The following is a 17,451-nucleotide window of genomic DNA, read 5'->3' on the forward strand; positions in this document are numbered from 1 at the left end:
TTCAACTTCTCAGTGTTAGTTAAACTGAAGCCAAAGGTGAGACAAACAAGGCTGTAATGGTGTGGCTTCAGGAGGGAGGACGAGCAGGTTACAGAGAGCAGGTAGGTGACTGACATGTAAGATCTCAGTCACACTGCAGTAGAGATTTGGCAGTTCCTCTCTCCTGTCCCCAGATGTTAAGGAAAATGTGCATTTCTCAGCTGATGAGTGGATGCTGGAGGTTGCTGGGTAAAATCAGCCACACTGTGGTTCCTGCAAAAAAAACCTCCATGTGGTTGCTTTGCCCATGGTTTGCATGGAAGATGCCGACTTGTCTGCAAACACTTTCTAACTGAGCACCATGTGGTAAAATAAATGGACAGTGGTTGCCTTCAAAGTGCAGTGCATTTGTTCTCATAAACTGGTCAAATAATGATACTGTTAACTGACTCAGACAGGGCTGCACGGGAGGGGCCGCTCTTTGCACCAGTGAGCCACACTAAAGCCACTAATAAACAGGCTCTCTCAGGGTGTGGGGCAACCCACAGCTCTGTGGTCTCCGTTCTATAATGCTCCATACCAGAGACAAAAAGGTAAACACAACAAACCGTTCAGTGATGAACCACACAGCCTCCATGCTTGTCCTGGGTGTCTCCCACACACACACACACACACACACACACACACACACACACACACACAGCAGATTTGGGAACATTTGGCGTTTCGGTGCTTCAACACACCAAGGCAGAATAGTATCATCATTAAAATCATTATTCTTGGGATCAAAAGATTATCCTGTCTCATCACAGGACCCCTGACTCAGCACGGCACATAAAAGGTTTGGTAATCTCTTCAGGATCAGAGGAAAAAGCAGAATAACCAAAATAACAAAAGAGGTAATGGGTAGTCACATGGCCACTCCAAGTGTGCAGTGTGTTTTCTCTTTTTCATTTTAGTCTCTCAGTTATCTTTTTGTTTTATGTTTGTCTTCCCTGCAGATGGAACTGAGCAGAAGGAAAGTGCCTCTGTATGTAAGTATGCGCCCCAGTTTGCAGCCTAGATCAGCTTCTTAAATTAATCTCAACAGTTAGTTTTCCCTCTGGAAAATCTCTAAAAATTGAGTTTGGAATTCAGTGAGAGATCAGCATCCTTGTTTATAAAATGAAAGTCACTGACAGATTGTGCTGTGTCTGAAAGGGTGTGACTGATATGTCTTCCTATGTCTGTTCATCATGTTAGCTGTAGTTTCTCTGTACGATTTATTTAAATGTGAACCCAGTGACCCTTTCACTGTGTTGTTGGAAATGGTGTTTTCAGACATATGAATAAATCATTTCTGTGTTGTTGTTTTTTTGTTTGTTTGTTTGTTTTGCTGTTGAACGCTAATTCAAAGTAACTCAGGGAAAAAAATAAACATATCTATCAGCACATAGGTGACAATAAGATCCTGGCATTTGTGTAGCTACCTACCAAATTGGTAACTCCGTGATTCATTCGCAGTGATGTTTTTTATTTGTATTTTACTTGATGAAAGAGAAATTGTAATTGCTGTGTATTTGATATGTGGCGTTTTTGATCATGGTAACCCTTTGAACCCCTGCTGCCTGTGATTAAGCTGTACACAAACAGGGCATGACTTTGGTCAAATATTATTTTTATTGGTTTGGTGACCAAACAGTGCAAGCAAAATCATGCTCCTTTCGAGATCAAAGGCAGATGTTTTGCTCACGTTTAGTTCAGTAATCTATAACTAATGTCATGCCCCTGATAGTTATTACAATTTTTAAAACTCAAAAGCATGTGTCTGAAAGTGTGTGTCTGTTACTATTGTGATCATTGTCCTGTTGCATGACCCAGTTTCAGCCAATCTTTAACTGTTGGGACAGTTTGACTCTAGAATACTTTGGCATACAGATGCTCCACTCAATGACTCCAATGTGCCCAGGTCCTTTGGCTGTTTGTGCTGATATGCTGTGCTTGTTTTTTGCCAAATGGGGCACTGTGCATTATGACCATCTCCACTTTGGTCTCCTCTGTCCAAAAGACATTGTTCCAGAAGTCTGTTGATTTGTTCAGGTGCAACTTTGCAGACTTTATAGGATAATTTGATCACATACAGAAAAATGCTTTGTTGTATTAGTGCAGATCACCTAGCAACACAACAATGCATTTGACCAAGTGTATGACACTGGATTTCTGCATTTTCTGGATAATATTTTTGAAACATAACATTAACCTAAGTATTATAACAAACCAAGCACACCCCTTCGCGAAAACAGAACAACTTGAGTAACAGTAAATGGAGCAGAATCACTGAACTGGTCGAGTCAAACTTGGAGGCAGCCCACCCAGCAACTGACAGGACCTATAGGATGTGCTGCCAACATCCCTGTCAGGCACCACAAGACAAGCACAGAGCTCTCATGCTCATACCTCAGCAAGTCAGAGCTGTTTTGGCAGCATCACTTGGATCTAAACAGTATGAGACAAGTGGTTTTGATATTGTAGCTGATTGGTGTATGTGCTCACATCCACATAATAATATGCTATCCTTCAAGGTGCAAGACAAAGTAAAAAGTAGCATATGGCCACACTGGCACACTTCATATCATTGAAAGCACCAGAAATAGTTTTGTTTGAAAGTCTGCTCCAATCCATTCTTCTTCTGCCTCTGGCATTATCAACAGATATTTCCAGTATTTCATTTAGTGACCACATTACCATTAGTGGTCACGGTCTGGTCAATCATACAGATGTAGAGAGTCTTAATGAGGGTCCAGGAGAAGCCTGGTTGACGTTTGAGGATTTGTGGTCAAATAGAAATCTTCCAGACATGAAGAAATAAATAAGTGAACGCAAAGGTTAGATTAGGTGAGACAATGAGAAATGGAGGCAGGATTACTCAAAGTGTCCTTATTTTAGTCAATAAGAGGAGTGAAAGCAAAAAGCCTCTGGTTTTATTAACCATGAGAAATCAGGTCAGCTGTTGAGGCCAAAAGAAAGACTACTGAAAATACACTCCTAAGCCATCTACACTAATCTGTAATGTATATTGCATTTCACGGTAAACCTTACCTTTAGGACCTACATTTTGGCTGCAGCTTTTTTTTGCCTCAGGCCTGTTCCTCTACTCCCGCCTCAGTCAGTCTTTTGATAGGTTTCCAAGAATAACCCACACAATATGTCTTGTGGCCTCAATACACTGGTCTATTGAGGCCACTGTAGGTGGACAAATTGATATCGTCTACAATAGATTTCTTCCCCTGTGACTGTTGGATGGTGGTGAAAAAGCAGCAGCTCTGTTAAAAGACAACTAGCCTGGGAAGCTTTTATTTTGTAGCTAGTGAAGCTAGTTCATGTTCAGCCTTTATACTTGAAATCTTTTGGTTGCATTAGTTATAACCACGTATTCAAAGTGGAAGCATCACATGAAGCCAACAGCATGGACCCAGAAATGTGCAAAGATGCAGAAATCTGTTGAAAAACTTTGGAGACTGCAAAAAGTAGCAACTAGCCAAAGAACATAGTGGATGTATTTATATATACTTGTGAGTAAAGAGTGAGTGCTAGACTTTCTCAAGTGGTTACTAAGAAGACTGATTAAATGCTAGTGTTGTTTATATTTACTGAAAGTGTGAATAAGCAGCTGTTTTCTCACAATTGCCATATGAACAGCTTGCCACTTTTTGGCTGACAAGTTAAAAAAATGAATAGCTTGTGCTTTCAATATAACATAAATATTATTTCAATATATAAAACCTCAAGGTCTCAGCAAATCAGATTTCTGGGATCCTTAAAGGCTTGTATTGTTTTAATATAATTAACAGAACAGTTATAGGATGTCTTATTTTTAGATGTGTACTAGTCGATTTATTTATTTATTATTATTATTATTATTATTATTTGTGTGACTGTTCAAACCTTTTTTTCATTCTTTCTTTTGCCTTAAATGAGAAATCTAAAGTCTTGTAGCCTGTCTGGATCAGGACGGGTCTTTGAGGAGGCGCTAAGGCATTCCTGTTTTTATTGAGGAGGGATGGTTTATTGTACCCTCGAGAGGAATGCTATCAGGGGATTTGGTGTACTTTACAGAAATCTAGAACATCAGAATCAGAATAAAGTCTTGCTCTAAAATGAGCCTGTATACTTAACAATAGATGTGTTTTTTTGATCGGTAGCGTCTTTCTTCTTTGTTTTTCCTCTCGACCTCTTCCACCTTCATTTATCCCAGGGCGAAGCAAAGGTATTTGCATTGCTGGATGGTTTTGACTCTGCGCCAGAAGATGCAGAGGTTTACATTGTTTTGGAAGGATCCACACTGATCCATGTCACCAGGGCTCACAGTGATGTCATGCTCTGCTTTATTGTGCCCGGTATGTTTATGACTTTCTGATGTAAATTACACAGGGATTTAAGACTGTGTAAAAGTCTTAAATCACCCTCTATTTCTTTGTATTTTCCTAGGAAAATTACATACAGCGAACATACATGGAAATATAGTTTCCTCACTGTTTCAGTACCTTCGGATGGTTTCTTAGATCAACTGAATAACAAGATGCTTCTCTCGGATCCTGTGTCACAGCTTTGCTCAATTTTTTTTCTTCCTATTTCTTAACATGGTTTTCAGATAGTGTTCCTCCATTTTAATGTTTTTTGTTTTTTTTAGGCCTTCCACTTCTTTTGTCCTTGACTTATTTGGATATCCTGAAGCTATTGCTTAAAGAAAACTCATAAAAATTACATGAAAGTTTGGCTCTTTGGAAGCAAAATGTAAAGAAATGACGGGTGCTTTAGGATTTTTGCACAATATTTTATGTTCTCATGTCTAATGCCGTATTTTGGTATTTTACAAAGCCATCGTCAAACATTAGTATATTCTAGCAATCCCATGTTTTTCCACTTTTTCACTCCCGATTATATATCAGAATACCTATGTATTTGAATTTGGCTTAGACATAAACATGTCCCTACAGTGGCTTGAGGTCTGACAGGGTGCAGAATCTTAGCAGCTTCCACATAGGAGTGAAACAGCTCCATGAACAATATGTCATTATTACTGAGCCTCTGTGTAGGTTGACTCAAACAACAGGCAGTCCTGCAGGCTTTGCACTCTCAAACATACTAACTCAATGCAGAAATGCAGAAAACAAAAAGTGCCTTTGTTAGCATCCAAAAAGAAAAGCTGATACTCAAACATATCCAAGGGCTTGGAGGCATTCTTAAAGCCCTGTAACCATAGTGTGTTTTTGTAGTGTTGACTCATTTCTCACAAACCATAAATCCTTTTGATAGATTTCCTTTCACCCTTTTGGGCTTCTATTTCTGTTTATTAAACATAGTTTGAACAAAAAAATCTGTAACTTTTGGAGTTTTTTGTTCCACCATATAAAAAGATATTGTTTATTTAACTGATGTTAAATATAACTTTTGTTGTGCTTGCTTAGGCCATAATCTGGCAGAGATGGTTTCTGTCCAGGCATACCTGTGCTCTGAAACTATACCTCTCACCTGGGTAGGCGAGGCTTCATTAGAGTATGTTCATGATGATGCTCAGGTAAGACAAGCCAAAAAAAGTGTGCTTGTGGTAAAAATTACATGTTAATACAGTTTTTTCTTGTGCACATGCTTTTTAGTTCATATATAATTGATAAGAATTCTACTGACATTTTTGTATTGGAATGGGAAAAGCTCCAATACAAAGGCAGCAGTGAAAATAATGTTTTGTAGAGCTCTTCAGTTACACCTGATTGTATCTTATTCATAACTGGCACCCTTACAGGACCTCGCAGAGCACCTGGTAATCCATGGACATTGTCTGAACTCCACGGATCACAACGAGCTGAGCAGCCTCTTCAACCTGGGCCAGCAGAGCTCCCATTGGGCTATGGATCACCGAGTGGCCCTGGCTATGGCTAACCTCGATATCCCCCCAAACTGGAATGTACTCGGGAGCCACAGTGGAGACGGTGAGAGCTGCACTGTCTTATCTTGCAGAACAGGGATTCCTACACAGTTATGCTTATCAAAGACACATAAAATGCAGTTTTTATTTCATGAAAAAATGTATTTAAAAATACAAAAAATTGAAAATTCTTAAAATGGTACACTCTGTTTATCCAAACAAAGTTGTAGCTTGGAAAATGGCATGTTAGAGGGAGGGGTTTTAATTAAAGAGTGGATTTACAGACAAGGATAATATATTTAATTATGTACACGTTTATTCATACAAAAAACAAAAAAGAGGACAGCTATAGATTAGAAATGTAGCTGACAGCCTTTGTCATAATGCATCACTCAGCACTGTCCTGGTAACTATACCAGGAGGTTGAACTCTTCAACTCTGCAACCCCTCTGCCCACTTTCTCCCCAGCCATTATTCCCATTTTCCATGCTCACCAGGCTGAAATCGGAAGTGAACATGGTCCAACGTGTTCCTCTGTTAAATTCATCAAAGCCAATTAAGCAGCATGTAATGTGGTTAATAGAGCCTTTCCATCTGGAAGTAGCCCTAGGCAGAGCTCAATAAATCTGAGCGAGCATGTGTTTGTGTGTTTGCGTGTGGCCTGTGTGTGTGCTGACCACCAAGTTTACTAGATGCCACCATCTGTTTGTATGATCTGAGTGTTTGTGTAGGGCCACCTACATAAATAACAAACTAGATTTAGCTGTAATATAGTTATGGCAGTCTGTTTCATTGCAACGTCTCTCTCTAAATGTCTGCAGTTAATTTGATAACACTGCTTATGACATCATTCTATTGCCGATGCTTAATACAGCTCAATGATCAATCCCCGAATCTCCTAAGTACTCACTGTTTGCATGCAGTGCTTTCAATAAAAATTTAAAAGCACTGGAACATCTTAACAAATCCTTGTTACTGTCACAAAGACAAAAGATGACACTGGAGGTAATCCTGTTCTTCCTGAGAACATTTCTTAAACTGAGCATACTAGAAAAATTGTAGCGTTGTATTAACGTGCATTTCAATGCTCCGGACCTGCAAAATGCCAAAACGTCTGTTGTTGTTCACAGTTGCTGATGATCAGTTAATGAAGTGCATTTTATCAGTCACACCTGACTGTTACACACTCTCTTAGTTCTTATGGAAGCAACAAGTCTGGCCTTAGTCTTTCACAGGACTGCATGGAAAGCTGTTTGTTCTTCACATGGCTGTATTCATTATATTAAAAATAGAAGCTGCACAGTAGGAAGTCAGTACAGTCAGTAGTAGTCAGTGCAGCTTTCATGACATTTGCATTTTTATTTTTTCAGTATGTCTTCTGTCCACCCTACTTTTCAAATATGCACTAAATCCTGGCATGGATGCCAGTGTTGCACATTTGTTGGAGAGAGATTCTGTCATTCTTTTTCAGCTGTTCTTTCTTAGGTTGTTTTGTTCTGTCTTTCTCTTCACATGTTATTATTGGATTTAGGTGGCGACACACTTGACCAAGTCTTCAAAATCTTTACTGATTCAGTCATTGAACTTTGGATTTTTGTCAGAGGATAAAGCCTAGTACTCCTCTCCTGACAGGTTTCTGGAGATTAGGAATCATTTTTTCAGGAAGCATTCTGGTTAATTTTCAGACATTAATGGCTCCATCTATAAGTCATCTCCTGACATCTTTTGCACTCACCACACTGTCACCTCTGTGCCTCATTATTTCAACTTTTCAATTCAAGTCAGTTTTATTTATATATTGTATTTATAGCACCAATTCATAACAACAGTCAGCTCATGGTTCTTCTGTGTGTATTTACTCTGGTAGTCCTGGCCAAGTTCATGCTGCACCCAGTCAGAGCTGTAAAAATGTATCTCACCCAGTATTCGTCAGGCACCTTTTCATGTTCATTAGCAAAGTTTAATCTTGCAGCAATGTGCTGAACAGCAAGCCAGGACATTTTTTTTCTTGGACTCTCTCCACAGAGGTTGTTATGCAATGTTCTTCATACTGAATGAGCTGTCACAAAAACTCAAGATTTCAATTGGTAAGCCTTATGCTAAGTACGAAGCGCTTCCTGTCTGTTTTATGAAGCTAGATTCTTCACATCATGCACCGTCTTTGGCATTATTTCAGGAGGAAGCTCACAGCAGCCTAATTAGTTGTACTGTGACTCATTCTCATTACTTCTACAAGTATATAACAACTGATATTTTTAGTTATTGTTTTTACTATTTCTTCTTTTAAAAGTATAAAATCTTGAAATAATTATTTTTTGTTTTACTTTCGCTGGTAATTTATTTCATTGTGAACCCATGTAAATCCATGATGCACTTAAGCATCGTGATAGAAACATCAAAGTATAAAAGGAAGAGGAAAAACTAAACATGGGACCATTCTGATTCTTTTATAAAAACCTTTTCTTTACTTAGTATAACTGGAAGTCACAGGTGTATTCTCTTTATTTCTACTTTTGGGACTGAAGTTTCAGTTTAGTTTCTCTAAAGTATGTTTTATCCTCTGTAAAGGGAAATACACTAGTTGTCAGCTTAGAAATATTGTGATTCTGAAAAGGTGATACAGTCCTGAATTATTTGAAGTTTAAGTGCTCTTGCACAGAGCTTGACTCATTTCTCATCATCCTGCGGGTATTTCTTAATCTTTACACAGCTACCCATTACAGTAAAAAGGACAAACTGTATGGTATCACAATGTAAAAAAAAAAAAAAAACTACCATTTTTATGATGAGATGACAATTTTAAGTGATACCAAGTGTTGCTTCTGTTATATTTGTATATTTTTCCTGCAATTTATTCTTTTCAGACAGCATTTGTAATTTATATTGGAGTTAACTAACGTACTTTAATGTAAACTTATTCTCTCTTTTAAGGAATAGTAATAAGATAAAAAAAAAACTTGTTAGAGAGTAAAATGTTTTTCGGCTGGAGCAGTTTTATCTGGTACAGATAGAAATCTTGTCGGACTGCATTAAATGGCAGACACAAATCTAAGAAGTCGTCACATTTGTAGACTGTCTGTTGTCACGATCTTGTTAAAAGGCTTCTGTTGCCTTAAAATAGGTCAGTGGACCAGAGGGATCCAGTGCTGTGTAAGAATAGAAATCAGTTAGTGACAGTTCAGATAGTTATCCTAATTAGACGGTTATCCAGATTTCTGACATGCTAGTTTCCTCCTGGTTAAGCAGTTGTCTTGGATCCCGCTGCATTCTTTCATGTCTTCAGAGATGTCATTTTTTAAAATTGTAATATATTTTTCTCCCTATTCTCCAGAGCACTGTCCCAGAGAGTCTCCCCTCCACCTAGCTGTTCGATGGGGTATGTGTCGACTTGCAGAGCTGTTGCTTTGCCAGCCTGGGGGTTTGATGGCTGTCAATCTGCCAAACGAAAATGGAGTCACGCCGCTGCAGCTGGCACAGACAGCAGGCAACACTGAACTGTTGGAGCTGCTCTCCAAGTAAGATTATAAACTTTAACGAGGTGCTTCCAGGAGAGACTCTGACAAATGAATGACTGTTTTGATAAAACATTGTGTATTCAGTGTAGAAGTTTCCTGTGCTCCTGTCAGGGCTCTGTGTGCAGGCGGATGGAGAGGAGGATCCAAATGCGAGACTCTGAGACTGAATTGAAACTGAGAACCTTAGCTTTATTGCTGGTGATAAACGACACTGAGAACTGAACACACAGGCATAATTCTGAGGGTACGACGCGACACAGAGCATGGGAAAACACAGGGCTTATATACACAGGGTAGTAATGAGGGAATGGGCAACAGGAGGGAGACACAGCTGGGAGAGATCAGGGCTAACGAGACAGGGGGGAACAAAGCTGCACACACTAACCTAAGACAACGACTTTCACAATAAAACAGGAAACATGAACTACTAAAAGACACGGACAGAAAATAATACATGAAACCACAATTCCTAAAACATGGATAAACAGAAACATGAAACTCTAATAATAAACATCATCATCATCACAACAAGAGAATGAGAAAACAATCCAAAACACCAAGATAACTGAAACACAAAGTACCAGAGAAACATAAAGAATAATCCATGATGCCAAAGTAAACCAAAACATAATAAACTCAATTGCTGGGTCCAACTGGACCCAGAACCATGACAAGCAGTAGCACAACACTATAGGCAAAACTTCCTTCATGGTGAACAAGACCCAGTTATGTTTCAAATCCATTTCTAAATTTCCAAAATACTGTGATTATATTGAAGTGATGAAGTGCATTTTGTTATCATATGTCACCTGTTTGTCCATCCATCCATCCATCTTCATCCGCTTTGTCCGGGGCCGGGTCGCTGGGGGCAGCAGCCTAAGCAAAGAGGCCCAGACCTCCCTCTCCCCAGCCACCTCCTCCAGCTTATCCGGGGGAATACCAAGGCGTTCCCAGGCCAGCCGAGAGATATAATCTCTCCAGCGTGTCCTGGGTCTGCCCCGGGGCCTCCTCCCGGTGGGACATGCCTGGAACACCTCACCCAGGAGGCGCCCAGGGGGCATCCTTGTCAGATGCCCGAACCACCTCAGCTGGCTCCTTTCGATGTGGAGCAGCAGCTGCTCTACTCTGAGCCCCTCCCGGATGGCCGAACTTCTCACCCTATCTCTAAGGGAGAGGCCAGCCACCCTTCGGAGGAAGCTCATTTCTGCCGCTTGTATCCGCGATCTCGTTCTTTCGGTCACTACCCACAGCTCGTGGCCATAGGTGAGGGTAGGGACGTAGATCGACCGGTAAATTGAGAGCTTCGCTTTTACACTCAGCTCCCTCTTCACCACGACGGACCGGTGCAGCGTCCGCATTACTGCAGCTGCAGCCCCAATCCGTCTGTCGATCTCCGGCTCCCTTCTCCCATCACTCGCGAACAAGACCCCGAGATACTTGAACTCCTCCACTTGGGGCAGGAACTCATCCCCGACCCGGAGTGGGCACTCCACCCTTTTCCGGCTGAGAACCATGGCCTCGATTTGGAGGTGCTGATCCTCATTCCCGCTGCTTCACACTCGGCTGCGAACCGTTCCAGTGCGAGCTGGAGGCCCTCACCCGATGAAGCCAACAGAACCACATCATCTGCAAAAATCAGAGATGAGATTCTGAGGCCACCAAAGCGAAAGCCCTCCGCCACTTGGCTGCACCTGTTTGTGTTACCTGAAAACTCCACCTCTAACTGGATCCACACCCTTACAGGTTAATTTATTTTGCCTACAAGACCAGATCATATGCACTTAATGACAGTAAATGTGATATGCAATATGTTAAAGAAGTTTGGGAAAATAGTAAAAACAGTATTCGAAATATCAACCCTAATGCCTAATATTTTTTTCTGTTGTTTTGCAGCCCACCCAATCCACTAGCTACACCTCCCGCTGGTCTTTCCCAGGTGTGGGCAGACAGATCTCGCCTGCTTAGGTTCTGTCATGACATGGGGAACCTGACTCTGACTGTCAGACAAAACCTGAGGTGGAGCTCGGAGGAGAGCCGACATGCTGACATCCTGCTTCTCAGAGAGCGACTGAGAGATGAGGACTTCCTCAGAGGGGTGAGCAGAACAATATTATGATGGTCGTAAAGATTGTAAAGGTGATATTTGTAAACACAAGAATAAATTAGAAAAAGGTAGTTGATTACAATTATATAAAAGCAAAACAAAAAAAATGACAGATTAAGCTTTTGTTGAGGATGGGTTTTTTTTGTTCAAGGTTCTTAAAGGTACTATTAAATTAAGGTTAGGTAGCAGGTGTGCAACTAACTAAACAGAAAAATCAAAACCCATAAATACAATACTTTCTCAGTTTACCGAATCTTTTGATTTAAATGCTGCTTTTTCTCCTACAGATCAAAGCACTAAGGAGGGAGCGGGTGGAGACGATCTTAGGGAAGGAAGAACTAGTGGATGATCCTGCAGACAGTGGTATCATACACATTCAATCTGTCTGATTTGTGGGATTTGGAGGCCTGATTAAACTAAACCATGGAGTCTTAGCTCTCCTCTTTCATGTTGAGATGATTTGCTATTTTTCACTGTATTGAATCTACACACTGTGGTGTCATGCAGACTTCAGTAGAAATTGACTGCCCTCATCTGGGCTTTGTGGGTACTGCAAAGATATGGCAAAAAACAAGTCAACTGTATGAAGGTGGCGGTTTCTCATTTCTTTGCTGAATAGATGATCAATCGTTAGTCAGTTATCAGGGAAATAATTAAAAACAATAACAACAGTCTACTTCAAAACTTTCTGCTTAAAAGTATTTCTCATCAAACATAATCATTTAAAAAACAAGGTAGTTGAAGATATTTTGTTTATAAAATAAAATGTGGGAAGTTTTGGGCAAGTCTGCTTAATCATTCCTTCCAGTGGTAGATTTGGATAAAGAGTAGAGGATGGATTTACTACTTCATCAAGCAGATATAAAGGAAGCTCAGTAAAATAAAGAGTTCTTCAAATCTGATGTAGGCCTTGTTTTTAAATGTGGATATTTAAGGATATTTAAATAGATGAATAAAAACTTTGACCTGTTCCTGGTGCTACAGGAAAACTCAGCATGGCATAAAAATTCTTATAAAAATTCCCTACATAAGGCCTGTGGACATTAAGTAGGGAATTTTAAAGCAGTTTACCCACTAGTATTTGGCATATTCCACTGAGATCCCAAGCCACATCACTAGTGTGATTGACAGTATCTTTGACAGTATCTGAGCTAGTTTTGTTTTTATTTTTGAAATATTTCATCCTTCTCTTTTTTGTCCCTCTGTCTTTGTCTCTCAAGCTCTGGCACTACTTTTTCTCTTCTCTCTGAAACTCTGTTCCAGCCTATCTATCTTTTATGGGCCACTTCTGCTACATATCCTGCCTTCATTTTTCAACATCACCCAAGGCCACTAATCAAACCACCCAAACACTAATTTCCATGTATTTCTGCCTTGTTACTGGTAAGCCATCATACACCGTGCCCTTTGATCTAGGATGAACATGGTAATTAAATGAAAATGGAGATCAAGGCCACACAGTAAAAATAAATAAATCCCCCAGGTTTATGAAAAGAAAACAAAAACCTGCGTTTACGTGGGATCATTAAAAACTGGCAAGCATCTGTGCTTACTTGTGTTTCTTTTGAAGTTTGATGGCTATGTCTGAAAATGTTGTCTTTTTTTCAGCACTGTATCCTGACATAAATGGAGAAAACTCTGCCGTTGAAGAGAATGTAAGTATTTAACGCACGGCAGTAAAACATTTTTATAAGGATTCACATGCGTACAAGTCTATGAATTACAATATGATCCGAATATTCTTGACAAATTCCGTGCAACAAGAGGCGTTCCTTCCAATTTTCCTGAATATGTTATTACAGGTGGCATTTTAAACACACTTATTCACTTTCCATGAACATCTGTACCAGCTAGTGGCAAGCACTGCTACAATAACTGTGGAGCATTGTCTGCTTCTCAATGCTCCACAGTTGTTGTTTTTTTTTTTTTCACTCTTATTGTCAAGGTGCTGGATTTGGCACCTTGCACACACCACTGAATAGCTGACTTTGTGAGCGGTCAAGTGTGTGTTTCGTGTTTTGAGAAGTGTGGTGTGTGCACATGATTCTTGTCATCCAGTAGGAACAGTTTAATGTGTTACAGATGGTTAACTAATTGATCTGTCTCACACACCTAGGCACTCGCCAAACACTTGTGTTTTTTTACTTAGTTCTACTCGTTTTTTTCGGTTTTTGTGGTATGCTGGAAATGTGCATGCTGTTTCGTTAAAGGTTCCCAGTTTCTACTCCGAAGTACACGAGGAGCCGCTGATGTTCTGTCTGAATGAGGAGGACGAAGAAGACGAGCCTTCACAGTCTGACTCTGGTAAGATTTTCTTTCAAAGTAATTTTGTTTTTTTAGAAGTCCGTTTTTAGCTGTGGTTTTAATTGTAGAGTTTGTGGTACATCAACTTTTGTGCAGACGGAAATCGATCACTGTTGTTTTAGGTGCTGTTATGTTCATAGGAAGTTATCCAAGTAGCTTCAAATTATTGAGTGAGTTCAAACTGCAGGAAACATTTCCTTTCCTGAACAGAACTTGGAACTCTAACCATCATCTATGGCTGCCGACTGTCCCCGCTGACTATAGGATCACATTTCAGGCCCCTGGCTTGTCTTGCCCCCCTCTCCCTGAAGTTTTTTTAGTCGTGTCACTCTGTGTTTACAGTTATTGTTGAACCGAGCAGGATCTTTTTTTTTTTTTTTCTTTTTTAATGAACACTTCATCCTGCTTCTGCCAATAGTGACAGGCGACCAGAAACAAACCAAGCCAATTCCTGACTAAATGGCTGAAGGTGGCTTCACTCTGATGTACTCCTGGATTGCAATAGGAAGGATTTGAGAGTGGGAACATCCTGTGGGTTAATAATTGGCTGGTATTACTGCAGACCAGACTGATGCCTCAGTGTAAGAATGCTGTGGTTACAAGCTGAGGCTTCAGACTTTATAACACTTGGCACTGAACATCTGTAATCTTAGCATCCTGTGGTGAGTGTAGTTTTTCATGCTAAATGGTTAAGCCATTTTGTCCTCTGTGTGCATGTTTCTCTGTGTTTGTTAGCTGAGTGGAAGCTCTTCATCATTTTCGTGTAGCCTGTGATGTCTGCCTCCCTCTGGCCTCTTTTGACCCCTTAAATCACCTTCTGTGGCTCAGATCAAATAATATTGGTCACTTGAATGATGTTTTGCACAAGTTTCCCCTCAGTGGGTCATGTTTGAATGAACACAGCTCAGACTGGAAATGACTCAGGTTTCATACATGCCATTCTTCTGGGATAAAGGTGCTCATTTGACCCTTAAAGAATTTAAATTCTTCAGTAAACATTCCTGGCCTGTCAGGTATCGTGAGTGGCTAGAAGGTTTTTACATTTTTTAGTGAAGTAGTGAAGCTTATATTGTGATTCTGGTCTGTTTGTTAACACTAACAATTTGACTGCATACGTTGAGCGAATGCGTCATCGGGTACACAGACAGAACTTGTGTATCCAGCGCTTCAGCTAGGGATGAGGAATTTCGAATGTAGCTGTCATCTTTCCCCTATCTTCTTGATGTCATCTTTCCTGTCTCCATTTCAGATTACTGTAACTTATTTGACATGACTGTATGTATATAGAAAACTACTCTTTTCAAGATTCATATGATAATTTGGATTTTTTTGAGAGGGATAAAGGACTGTTTGTCTTCTTCAGTCACACATTCCCCCATCTCTGCCTTCCTAATGCCCCCGATATTTAAATACCCCACCCAAAACACACTCTTGCACCCAAATGCCTACATACAGACGAATACACATACCATTCCCCATCACATCCTTCCAGGTCAGCATTTTAATGTGAGTTTAGCGAACAAATAGCAAAGGCCACTTCATCCCGAGGAGCGCTGCTCTCCTCCACAGTTGAGGAGAGGGAAGAAGTTTCTGTGTGCATGTGTGTTCACTTGTGTATTTGATTGGAAGAATTCAGTAGGGAAGAGTGCTCTGAGTGGGACAGGGGTATAGGGAAGTAAAAAGGGGGTGTTTGTGGTTGAATGGGGGTTGCCAGGGCTTTGCTGAATGCAGTTTTCCAGCAGCTTGTTGAGATCTCCAGGGAAAGGAGAGCAGAGGAGTGTTAAAGCAGTGTGTGTTTATGTGTGTGTGTGTGTGTGTGTAATAGGGGGGGAAACTGTGAGAGAAAGGGATTTATGATATGGATAGTTTGGCAGGGTGTCAACAAACGATAAGTGCAGCACCAGGAGCGCAGAGAAGAGTCTGCGACCCCGACTGTGGGATCTAATTGGAGAATGGAAAAAAGGATTAAACCTCACACAGACCCCACAAAGGCAGCATTAATGTTCACTAGCCCGGTGCCAACACCCTCCATCACCCCTCCCCATGCACATACACAGAAACTTTCTATAGTCACAGTGTACCTCTTTTTCTACTCTTCGCGTATATTCTGCCTGCAAAACCCATCTCATCTCCTTTTTCTCTCTCTGTTTTTCACATTCCTTCATTTATGTGCATGTGTAAACCCATGCTTGACCTCTTTTCACAGTGCCATTGTCCAGTTTGTCTTGTAAATCCTCTTTACCATCCTTTTTGCTGATCTTCACTTGTATCTGTGCTGCTGCAATTGGAGCACTGTACTCCTGCAGTTTGGCAAGAGGAGGAAACATGGATGAAGAAAACAGCAGCAGCTCTCTGTGCTGTCTCCATGGAGAAGCTGCTAACCTGGCAGTCCCTCCTCCCCTCTCAGCTGGGCTTTGACATGCTAAAATATAGAGAACGAGAGAATGGAGTGATTGAGAAGGACTCTCTTCAGATGGCATTAGGCATATTTGGGATGAATTGCCAGTGCTTTTAACTGGGTAGTGTTCAGCTATGCAGCCTGGTATCTCTCCGAGACAGTTATGGACTCACAGGGTTAATGATTTCTATCATGTCTGAGACTCACTTTCAATAAGCAGTCTGGCTTCATGTTTCTCTTCGCTGCCGGTTCTAAAGTCAGTCCTATATTTGACTGTTTCTCTCCCTTCCTCAGTCCCTCCCTCTGCTGCTGTCAGCATGTGTATAGCTCGCTCCCTCTTTCTCATGACCGTGTGTGGTATATGAGCAAAGAAGGCAGAGACTGACTTAGTTACCTAAAAGTTTGCTCAGATGTAAGAAGAGCAGACAGAGAGGAAACTCAAAAAGAAAGAGTTCAGCCCCGGCTCTGCTGGACAGTTGGTTGAGAGCTGTGGAGGGGGAAGGGGAGTAGTTTAGGGGGAGGGGTGGTTGGGGGAGACAGAGGGGAACATGCTGGCTCACTCCTGAAGTGTCAGAGTGTCTGCAGCAGGGCTCCGGGGAAAAAAAGGAGAGTGAGTGCTACAGCTAGTCCGCAGTCTGTTCAGCCATGTGGGAATAGACGTAACTGCTCATTTATTCATCACACACATCGAACTGTTCGGATGAAGATTTTCTATAAGATCGTAACTCATGGACTCTGACTCCGACTGCCCTTTCAACTACTCCTGGCCTTCTTTTCCCAAGATGAGGATGCGCCGGAAGATGGGGAAAAAAGGTAACGCAGCATTAAAAACCATATTTAAAAGTAGTTTTGCTATTCTGTCGCTTTGACAGGTATAGTTCTGCGAGTATCCACAAATCTTAATTCACTTTTCACTTCACTGTCATTGACGTCCTTAAAACACATTTCTGACATGTTGATGTCTGCAGTGTTTGACAGACACAAAAAAGATTTGGAAAAACATGTGGAATCATTTTAAAGTGAAAAATGTTAACTTTTTAAACACAGATTAGGCAGCTCTTCTGGCAAACTCAGGACTTAACTTCTAAATGCCCTGTTGGCAGGCATGTTTCACCATTCACTGTGGAACAATAAAGTTAAAATTAGACTTTTCCCATTACACACTCTTACTCACAGACATCCACTGCAGCACCGAGTCTGTCAGAGAGAGCTAACTGCATGTTTACCAGTGATGTAACCTGATACC

The 17,451-nt window shown here is 40.8% G+C and overlaps 2 protein-coding genes across 4 annotated transcripts in view; both read left to right on the forward strand.

Annotated features, from left to right (window-relative positions):
* Positions 1–3,850, forward strand: part of utp15 (UTP15 small subunit processome component) — an 11,743-nt gene extending 7,893 nt beyond the window's left edge. Inside the window, exon 13 of one of the 2 annotated variants that reach the window (XM_005924423.3) lies at positions 981–3,850. The gene's annotated coding sequence lies outside the window, so the exon portion shown is untranslated. Of the gene's footprint in view, positions 1–791; positions 879–980 lie in introns of those variants that run through there. The other variant, XM_042220729.1, reaches the window with a different exon arrangement.
* Positions 966–17,451, forward strand: part of LOC102302419 (rho guanine nucleotide exchange factor 28) — a 43,321-nt gene continuing 26,835 nt past the window's right edge. Inside the window, exons 1-9 of one of the 2 annotated variants that reach the window (XM_005924428.3) lie at positions 966–1,013; positions 4,214–4,355; positions 5,427–5,536; positions 5,762–5,948; positions 9,216–9,399; positions 11,293–11,494; positions 11,791–11,866; positions 13,112–13,158; positions 13,714–13,807. In XM_005924428.3, the coding sequence (XP_005924490.1) occupies positions 981–1,013; positions 4,214–4,355; positions 5,427–5,536; positions 5,762–5,948; positions 9,216–9,399; positions 11,293–11,494; positions 11,791–11,866; positions 13,112–13,158; positions 13,714–13,807 (1,075 nt within the window). In that variant the 5' untranslated portion in view covers positions 966–980. Of the gene's footprint in view, positions 1,014–4,213; positions 4,356–5,426; positions 5,537–5,761; positions 5,949–9,215; positions 9,400–11,292; positions 11,495–11,790; positions 11,867–13,111; positions 13,159–13,713; positions 13,808–16,734; positions 17,019–17,451 lie in introns of those variants that run through there. The other variant, XM_042220727.1, reaches the window with a different exon arrangement.

The sequence above is a fragment of the Haplochromis burtoni genome, unplaced genomic scaffold (assembly GCF_018398535.1).
Source record: "Haplochromis burtoni strain Fernald_Lab_line unplaced genomic scaffold, NCSU_Asbu1 Contig_54, whole genome shotgun sequence".
In the NCBI taxonomy this organism is placed as follows: Eukaryota; Metazoa; Chordata; class Actinopteri; order Cichliformes; family Cichlidae; genus Haplochromis; species Haplochromis burtoni.